This window comes from Danio rerio, chromosome 9, assembly GCF_052040795.2.
Source record: "Danio rerio strain M-AB ecotype USA chromosome 9, GRCz13ab, whole genome shotgun sequence".
In the NCBI taxonomy this organism is placed as follows: domain Eukaryota; kingdom Metazoa; phylum Chordata; class Actinopteri; order Cypriniformes; family Danionidae; genus Danio; species Danio rerio.
The window spans coordinates 25,665,427-25,675,885 of NC_141029.1; the positions used below are offsets into that span (position 1 = coordinate 25,665,427).

The following is a 10,459-nucleotide window of genomic DNA, read 5'->3' on the forward strand; positions in this document are numbered from 1 at the left end:
TTGTAAAAGTACCTCACAGCCTAGCTTTTATCTATAAAAAATTCAATATAGAGCCTAACCCTGAAGGTCTGACAGGCTTTTTCACATCTCATTTTGAATTTTAGAGCATGCTAATGGTTAAAGTTACACTTTTGGCACAATACGATAACAGAAACTCCATATTTAAGGAAGATTAGCAAGCCATTTAACATGGCTTGAACAAACACAACAGCAGGATAACAGCATCTTATACAAGTAATCTTCAACTAGGCCCTCTGGTGGTTGGAACCAAAACTACTTGTGATTAAATATTTTAAAATGCCAAACTGACTGGGTTAACAACATAAATAAAATAAAAAAATAAATATATATTGTCAGCAAACACAACTATGCCTTATGCTATTGTTGGTCATTTTAAATGGAAAAAGGAATGTGTACTTACTGTCCTGCTGTTTCTCTTTCAGCACTGAAACATGCCTCTTGTAACCTTTTTTCTCCAACAACATATTGTGAGCTTCAAGTGGAAACAGATTCTCCCGGAGTGTAAATCAATATTAAATGAATGTAAATTTATGGAATCTCTTTCCTTTTTATGGACGGACTCAGAGGTTTGTAAACATAGATGAAAGCTGAGGGAATCTGAAGGCCAGCGTTGTTTAAACAGCCACTTTTATTTCATCGTCATTGGAGATTTTGGTGAATAATCACCTATAAAGGCCAGAATATGAGAAATGATGGTAATGTGAGAGGCGTTCAGGAACAAATGAGCAGCGGCGCGAGGCAGCGCTATTCCTGGATCTGCAGGCCGCGCTCTTACTGGCAGCAGCAGCTCAAACTTGCCGCAGACACATATCATCTCATCTCATCTCTGAGTGACGAGAAACGACTGGTTTCAGGTGTCTAATGAGCTGCGGACGGTTTGCACTTGCCCTTTATATAAAAAAGGAATGGGGTGGGTAATAGGAGGATATTAATTGGGGTGTTTAGTCAGTCATTGTCTCGCCGCAGTGAAATAAAATATTGGTTGGCAAATTTGACTACTTCCTCATGCTAGATGTCACATTCATTGAATCATTTCTCACTGATATAAATTTAATTCTTATAATGTTAATAGTATTTTCTAACTTTTGTAAAACTGTAAATAAAGTGTATGTGCTGTAAAGTATCTTTGCAAAGATTTCATTTGAATGGTTTTACAAGTCTGGCTGCCAAGGGCTTCAGCTTTCAAGTCTTTCACAATCACTATAAATGATTTACAAGAATAATATCAAGATATAACATGTATTTATTTTTGATTTCCCTCAATCTCTTTTTTTCTCATATCATTTTCATGTAATAATAATAATGACTTCCTGTGTTTTAAAAAAAAACCTACACTGATCTTTTTTGTTGTTGTTTAGTTTTTTTTGTAGAACGAGCTGTTTTGTACTTTAATGTCAATATGTCATACAAAAAAAGATTAATTTGAGCACACTTTGTTTTTGAAGTGTTGGGGTTTAAGGTGGACTGGCATTTAGTTCTGTGCAGGTTTTGCAGTTTGTTAGAGATTGCAAACCAAAGCCGAAACCTAATAACCACCTGTTTACAGAGTGATCAATTTTAAAGACAAATGGGTAATTTTTTTCATAATTACAAATTAAATTGTGTAATTACGATATCAGTTAACATAAAACTTAATTGATATTAAACTTTAATTTAACTTCACATTTTAAAAAAAAAATCCTTTTGAAGTTATGAACTATTAATAATGCAGTTGATTGATTTGCATTGATCGAATCTAGTATTGTCTTTCCACTGCCTTCTCAAAATTCCCATACGGCAGGATTTATTCCTGCCTTGTAGATTTGCATACCCTTTCAAGCATGTAATTTAATTTGTTTGCAAGAACTAAAATGTACATTCTATATAGTTTGCATATGTGTTGTATGACTAATCTAGAAACCAAAGTCATCTTTTAGCCTACATTTTTAATTAAATGGATAGTTTCTTAAAAAAATGTTTTATCCACTATTTACTTACCCTTAAGTGGTTCTGTACCTATATGGGTTTCTTTTTTCTGTTGAACACAAAAGATATTTTAAAAGATTGTCAATTAACTTCTATATTAAGAAAAAACAATATGAATTTGAATTTGCGTTCAAAAGAAGAAAGCAACTCAAACAGGTTTGTGACAAGTGAGGGGTAAGTAAATTATCACATAATTATCGGTTTTGGCTGAACTATCCCCTTCAGACATGCTTCTTATACTGATTTTCTCCTGTGTGATTTCAAATGCAGCTAAACTGACACTTCTATGTGTCATGTGATTTAGTTTTCTGCAAGTGTCAAATTTTTCAGAGTGCTTGATCAAACCCTGGTATCCACGTGCTTCCTCTTTTCATGTAAAAGTTGCTCTCAGCAGCATGGACAGCATCTGTACATTGTGTCCACAGGTCATGTGATTTAAACGCTAATAAAATAAGTTCCATTAAACAGCCACCGATGTTGCTGAATTCTGTTTATATAACCCCTTAAACAACCCTGATGAATTCAGTATATCCATAACATTTTGAAGACAGAATCATTTGAAATTAAGAGAAATACTAACTAAATTAAAAAAAAGATACTTTTAACAAGTACAATAAATGTTTTAATAGTAATGTACAGAAACATCTTCAGCTGCAGATGAGCAGAATATATCTTTTGCCAGAGAACATGTAGATTTAATACCACAAGAAATCTGTCTTTTAGATGTCCTTCCCTCCAGCGACACCCGTGTACCTCACTTCAGCCAGATGCCTTTGTCCCCGACATCTTCATTATAACCTTCAGCGTACCTCTTTCCCGGGAGCTAAGGAGACATTTCATTGTCACATGTTAGACTCTTTTAAGCTATAGTATGCAATAGCAACACTTTACAATGACCTTTAAAGAAATACACTGAAAACAAATTAAAACAAAAGACCAGCAATGTAATCCATATTCATAAGCTTCTCTTATACATGTTCCCTTGGCTGAGGTAAAGCTCCATGTTTTAGGGTGATTACTTACAAGTAGCGAGCAGATACAAATAAAAGAAAATCTAATGAGTGAACACACAAGGAGCTCATTACTCTGTAAGATCAATATTACAGTGGCAGGAATCACTAATGGCCATATAAAGTGCTTCTGACACCTGTACCAGAAGTCTATTGAACTACTGATTTTGTAATGCTACTGACATTCTTGAATGTCCTTAGGTGACACAAATGCTCTTAGAAAACACACAGTCACCATGTGGACACTTAAAGGAATATTGCTTGTGCTCGTGGACATACACCATTAATAGTAAGGCCGACAATATATTGGTTTCAGCATCGATGTCACATCACAGGATATAAGTTTTTCTTTTGCATTTGTTTTTGAAGCATGTCATTCTACGAGGGTTTTAAACAGTAAAATTTGTAATTTTAATAATGATTACATTTATTGAATTATTTATACAACAAAGACTATGAAGTATTATTTTACATTTGATTATTTAATTACTGTATACTGTTTGACTCACTGGAAAACAATAAAACATTGTTTAATTAATTTGTATAATTTTCTCTATTGTATTTATCTATGCTTGCAGATTGTTTATTATACTTTATGCAGATGCATTTTCAAACATAACCATCCCAATAAATCTAAAAATTGGAAATTCCTTTCAAATAAAAATTTAAGTCAACTGCTGAAATTGTATTTATATCTATAATTGTATTTAAAATATCTAGGCTTTTATAATATGTGGGTTTTTTCCACTATTTTGCAGCCCTAATTACTAGTATGCATCTGTCAAAACCCTAATTTAAGGTGGATACATCATCACTGAAACATTTAACGCTTCACATCATCTGATGTTGTCAAAAGCACCAGTTCTAAAACAAAAAGCTGATATGTACAGTTTTAAAGCTTAATAGCAGCCTTTGTGCATCACTAATGGAAACTAGTCTGTTGAATAACTTTGCTTGCTTTCAATAGCAAACTTATTCATCATTTGAATAAACATTAGATATTTGATGCTGCCTACTTATCAACATTTAGAACAGTTCCAACAGTATAAAAATCCAAGACTGAATCTAAAAATTGCAAAGAGGATTTTAAAAGCAATATCTGACATTGCCAGGACAAAATAATCAATGCACAAAGTCTTGCAGTGTAAGTGCCACAGACTTGCCACTGTTTCTATTTCATAATTAAATTAAATAGCTGCTGAAATTGATAAGAAGAACTGTTAAGTTTTACTCACTGGTAAAGACTGCTTAGATTATGATACTGTGATAGCACTGACTGCCTCCATGATGCCTTTAATACATTTAAATGAAGTCACTACTGATAAAATAAACAAGAACAACTTTTTCTAAAACAGTTCACGCTTGAAAGGCATGGTAGGACAGGGCTAAAATTTGATTTTAAACACATATGAATCACTACATTTAGCACAGTTTCAGCATTCACATACCGATTTGAAAGCATAATAGGTGGAATCTAACTCATGAGCACCAATTGTGATTTCTGGGATAAAGCTGGGAAAGCTGGTCAGGCTGGTTACCCTCTGCTTGTCTTCCACCCTAATAAATGAGGGAAAAAGGTATAAAAAATAGATCTCTCAAAACAGATGTCCAACCTCTGTAAAAAACAATGGAATGAAAAAAGGCACACAAAAACAATACTCACAACATTCGCATATGATGGAAAGAGACATCATTCTGATTCACCCAAGGGCCCTTCTGAAACTTGAGGCATTCAATATCCTCAACAACCTGCAAAAGCAAAATAGAGAAATAAGTCACATTTGCCTGCCTCAGGTGCTAAATACACAGACTGGATCATTACCTTCTCAACGTCCTGGGCTTCAACTGCACCATATGTAAGAACCTCTGCTTCTTCACTGAAAATGAAATTTACCACACCATCAATGAAAACTGATTGATATATTTTAATTATTTTAATAAACAACTGCTTTTTATAAATATTTAAGCATTTTTATATTAGTAACATTTCCAACATGAACCTGGTTGCTTTGGTACTGACCTGATTTTAGGAAGGAAGGTCTTCTTGTATGCAGTCTCAATGCTCTTCAGGTAGCTCAAAGGAACATTCTGTAGGTATGGCTGTAGAAGGAGATAAGGATTATTTCACTGTCATACTTTTATAAACACCAGTTACTAAATTCATAAAATCTTGTATATCTAGTATTTAGGCAATTAGGTATTTACTAACAAAGTTAGAGCATTGAAAAGAAAAAAAATCATAAGCTGCTTCGGTTAATGTTTTGTGTAAGTTATTTTGTAAATAATTAAATGATGTACAAAAGCCCTTATTCATATATAATATAATAATAAAATTTTAATATGGTAAATTAAGATATAACAATTATGGCTAATCAAAAATATGTTAAAACCAGAAATAAATTGATAGTTTTATGGTACTTGTATGCTTATTTTTTTGTACATAAAATCCATGTGAAATAGAAATGTCAATGTTTATTTTGCTGGCACACATAGTTCTTCTTTGGGTAAACAATAAGTTTGTGCAAGTTAATCCACTGATAGAAAATGTATTTTTTAGAATCTTCAATTGACCCTTTGCTAAACCCCGCCTTCCTCAGTTACTGCTGTTATGCCAGTCAAGCTTTCGTGCCTTGCCCATCTATTACAATATGTATGCGTCGGTGTCAGACATTCCCAGGCATATAATTAGTCATTTTTGGTGAACAAGTGAGATATCCGAAAAAGCCAGACAAGAAAAACTGCAGTATGCATTACAGGGGTATATTCACGACCTAAATCGCAACCGATTAGAAAATCATTTAATCAAAATTTAAGCTAGATTAGCCTAGCCACCTCATACACTAACCATTCAATAGCTTAGTTAAAGCACAGCAGAAGAAGAGAAATGTAAAAAGAATCTAATAATAACTAATTAAACACACATGGACAGTGCTTCTACATAATTCATTCATTTAAAGAATCGCCAGATAGGGGAAAGTGATGGATTTGTGCCAAATATTAGCATCATTGACCCATTACAATGTACAGTACTTATAACTGTCAGAATATTTGTGAGATTTTTATACCATTTTCCATTCTACTTTGTAGTTAAATGGAAAAAATAAATAAATTAAAATGCAAATCAAAGTATAAATAGCAGAAGAGAACAAACTGATTTTTCATACCAGCAAATATTAATCCAACACCAAATATAAAGGCAGATACTAACCCGCTATAACATCGTCATCAATAGATAAAAAAAATTCCAAAAGACCGACAAAAACAACAGTGAACTGTAGCTCTGACATGGACATGAGGGTTATAAATTACTAAAAAACAGCTGCGGGTGAAGTATATTGATCACAAGTGCTCAGTTTGTGATCATATCTCGGTTTTGTTCTGTTGATATCTAATCCAAATATTCGTAGCTTAAAACAAATGGACATATGACTGTATTGTGCTGCTTTTATGGCCCCTCACACAGCTTGGTCCATGTCAGCATTTCTCCCATTTGGTTTTAGATTTTGGAAAGGAAAAAAAAAAAATTCACCACCCCGTCCAAACTTTAAGGATGCCGGGTATCATATTTGCACCATCTATATGCACAACGATTTGGCTTTTTTCCGTTGCTCAAAGCTTGACAGACCTCCCGCATGTAGCTACGGTTGTTAAGCCATGATTGGTGTGTGGCAGTTTTCGAGTGTGGCTTAGCGAAGGGTCAATTAAAGTCTGACTATTTCTTCTGCATTTGGAGTGGTGGACCTTCTCTGTTGACATCAGTTTGATGACTCAACCACAATATTCTTAACCCTGCCCCCTTACCTTTAGTTTGCTACAAGTAAATGATGCGGCCCTACTCAATATTATCTTTAAGTTAGAAGTACATAAACAAACTGAAACAAAAGTCTCAGCAAGGTCTAGTTTACACAACCACAAATCAAGCAGCTAATTATTCTGGCCAAAACTTAGTTTGTTTCTGTCCACACACATACCTTTCCTGATGCTTTGAGCTTCTTCTGGACCTCTTCAGCAGGTGAGTCCACGTAGATGACAAGATGAGGGGGAAGAAACTCACAAATACTGATACCCTTAATCTCATTATAGTGATTCACGCCTGCAAAATAACAAGCAACACATACGTTCTAACAACACAGTTTTGATGTACATCCAATATGACTCTAGTACTCTTTCATATCTTTTTACATTATGAAATTCACACACTATCACTCACATTGCTTGCGGATGTATCCTTCTTTGAACATGGCCTCCAAAAACACAACGTCACTAAAAGGAGATCGTTCCAGAATAACTCCCTGTCCTGAAGGGGAAAAAATCAAAGAGAAACCCCCTAAGTATGATTGTGTCCTTAAGAGCAACAGTGTTCTCAAAACTTGGTTTATAAAGTAAAAAGTACTTCATTCTTAATTGCAACATCAATCTACATCTCCATGTAATACAAGTGTGCTTTGGTAACCTGTCGTGAGCAGGTGTTCAACAGCATCAGAGTACTGCAGAAGCCTCATGAGGTACATCCAAGCCTGCAGGCGGTATGAGTTTCCATCACTGGCTTTGGGCTCCAAGTAGAACTTCTCCAGAGAGCAGTTCCCATTAAAAGCCTGATCTAAAGGAACTTTCTCCTTTGTCATTTTGTCCACATAGTGTGTGTCTGGCTCGGGCATGTACAGCATTCCTGAAGAGACAGACATTGAACAAATACTGAATATTCACTAAAGAGTTACAGAGTTTAGACAAATACTATTTCACTATTGTAAAGATGATCCTTATGAAGTTCAAATTAAACATTAGAGAAGGGAAGAAGAAACTGTGATTTAAGTGATTTTAAATGTGGCTGCTGGTGCCAGATGGGCTGGTAAGAGAATTTCACAACCACAGAAAAGCAAAGAAAATAGAGCAGCATAAGAACACACTGGAAACAGGATATAATTCACACAGGCTCAAATATGAAAGGGGTTGCAAGTCTGAATTCTGGCCAGAACTTAGTATACGCAATACACATTTGGCTTACAGTGTGCATTTATCATAGTATTGTCTTGGCGAATCCCATGTAATTCCATTAAAAATTGAGTTATTAGTTTGAGAACTTTTTAGTCAGGATTTTGCATAGAAAATACTTCTATAATAAACAAAAAGATATTAATCCGCATCTTTTTGAACATTTAGTAGGTTTCTGTGGCACATTATTCACTGCCATCGTGTGATTCAACTGTTCACTCAAATAAACACTTCCTTAAGGTGCAAACTGCTATATAACACATGAATGAGTGTGTATGGATGTTTCCCAGAGAAGGGTATCCGCTTCGTGGACCACATGCTGGATTGGTTGGTGGTTGGAACCCAGATTAACAAAGGGACTAAGCCAAAAAGAAAATGAATGATTTAATGAATGACTAAGAGAAAGAGAGAGAGAGAGAGAGAGAGAGAGAGAGAGAGAGAGAGTCATACTCATAACTTATTATATTACGGTGGGGACTCTCATAGACGTAGTTATGTTTTTACTGTACAAACTCAATTTCCTATCCTCTAAATTTAACATTTACAAAAAACTCTCTGCATTTTTACCCCAGGTTAACAAGTTCCCAAAAGAATGTGTGCATGGGGAAATGATAACAAACACACACACACACACACACACACAGCGTGTCGTAAACAATCTTACCTAGCTTTTCGGCCAATTCTTGTGCAAGTACTCCTTTTCCAGACGCCAAGTTGCCATCAATGGAAATGATTTTGCTGTTTTCCTTGAAGCGGGAGCTTGCCCTCTCACCCATAACATAAGCCAACCATCCATAACGCAGGTTTCTGACAGCACTTGTGTGGATTTTAGCCTTTAAAATATAAAATGTCTTGTTATTCTTCTCTATCAGGATGTGGTAGTCTGAGGGCGTCAGCTGCTGTACAGTAAGTTATATTAATGCGGGTTCTGACACTGTTAGAGCCGCTTTTGGCAGAACTACAGCCAATCTCAAACACTCATTTGTTGATAAATATATTGTTCATATATAATAGGATGTCAATAGACGTTTATATAATCGTTACAATGATTAAGTAAAGAAATAGCCAGATACATTAATGTGACAGCACGAAGTGATTTGCACAGCTGAATTCTGCTGTTGTCCTTCAGTCTGAACTACATTAGGCCCAACATAAACGATGAAGCTTTTGCCTGGATAATAGAGGCTGTGTATCAATCTTACCGTTTGCATAGGCGACACAGGTTTCCAAGCTGCTGCACCCGAAGGCACAACTAGCCGAAAGAACCGCAACGCCATAGCGAAACTACAAGATCTCTAGCGAGTTCAATGATCCTCAATGTCGCCGAAGGATCTCGCGTCGCGGGAGATGTACGTCATCAATGCGACATGTGGTTGTTTCATATGACAAAAGCCTTCGTAAAATAAAATAAAATAAAATAAAATAAAATAAAATAAAATAAAATAAAATAAAATAAAATAAAATAAAATAAAATAAAATAAAATAAAATAAAATAAAATAAACATTCTTAAATAAATACAAAATGTTTAATACGTTTAAATATTTGGAACATTACAGTAACATGCAATGTATAAAAATATGGTTAAAGTCAGTTAGCTCTTTGAGTTCAAGGTTATTCATTTATTCATTCATTTTCTTTTCGGCTTAGTCCCTTTATTAATCAGGGGTCGCCACAGCGGGATGAACCGCCAACTTATCCAGCATATGTTTTATGCAGTGGATGCCCTTCCAGCTGCAAACCATCACCGGGAAACTCCCACATATCATTCACACAAATAAACTGCAGACAATTTAGCTTACCCAAGGTTCAGGGTTATATATTTTTAAATATTATTATGCACATACTGAATAAAACTTCATTTACAGAATAAAACGTTACCCAAACTAATTAAAAGCGATTTACTCACAAAAGACCATGGTGAAAGAGCAAAATAATATCTGGTTCATGTACAGTAGTACATAAATAATAATATTATCAGAAAAAATAATGCAGTATGATAGTTTGAGGTATAATATAAAAACATTAAGCTATTTTGTTCATAAAACCAAAGAGTGAAAATGCAATTGCAATCTAAAATTGGGACAGGGCTGATTTTTCCAGGGAGAAAAAAATTTACAGAATGGTGGTCACACCAAATGTTGACATGATTTAGTTATTAGAAGATGACTCGTAAGTAAAATCTAATTATTTCATTTTTAAAACATCTTCAGGCTTTGCAGGAAAGTTTTTGAAGAGTGTTGTAGATATTTTATTCATAAAGTAGGTCTGCTTAATTGATCTAGACGGGTTGGGACGCAGCACGTGTTTGGTCAGTTAATTTTGAGAGTTTGCACAGATTTCATTTTGGTTGAAAAAAAAGTTCAGCAGGCGTGTGGCATGGCCAAGTTTATCTTATTGTCAGTAGATGTCAGTAAAGTTCACGTTGGCGTTTAAATCTGTATAAATGCTGACAGAAGAAGAAAAAGAACCT

The 10,459-nt window shown here is 34.7% G+C and overlaps 1 protein-coding gene across 1 annotated transcript; it reads right to left on the minus strand.

Annotated features, from left to right (window-relative positions):
• Positions 1–2,585: 2,585 nt before the first annotated feature.
• On the minus strand, positions 2,586–9,317 carry ndufa10 (NADH:ubiquinone oxidoreductase subunit A10). The gene is made up of 10 exons (NM_199578.1): positions 9,191–9,317; positions 8,653–8,821; positions 7,450–7,665; positions 7,207–7,293; positions 6,968–7,089; positions 5,017–5,096; positions 4,819–4,873; positions 4,660–4,745; positions 4,445–4,553; positions 2,586–2,809 (listed from the first exon to the last, which is right to left on the minus strand). The coding sequence occupies exons 1-10, from the start codon at positions 9,263–9,265 to the stop codon at positions 2,741–2,743; spliced, it is 1,068 nt and encodes a 355-aa protein (NP_955872.1). The 5' UTR covers positions 9,266–9,317; the 3' UTR covers positions 2,586–2,740.
• Between the last annotated feature and the right edge of the window lie 1,142 nt (positions 9,318–10,459).

Coding starts and splice junctions, on each gene's coding strand:
- ndufa10 (NM_199578.1), bottom strand. CDS start 9,265: ATGGCGTTGCGGTTCTTTCGGCTAGTTGTGCCTTCGGGTGCAGCAGCT. Junction 4,554..4,659: donor TTCCATCATATGCGAATGTT/GTGAGTATTGTT, acceptor CTCATTTATTAG/GGTGGAAGACAAGCAGAGGG. Junction 2,810..4,444: donor CCTATTATGCTTTCAAATCG/GTATGTGAATGC, acceptor ATGTCTCCTTAG/CTCCCGGGAAAGAGGTACGC.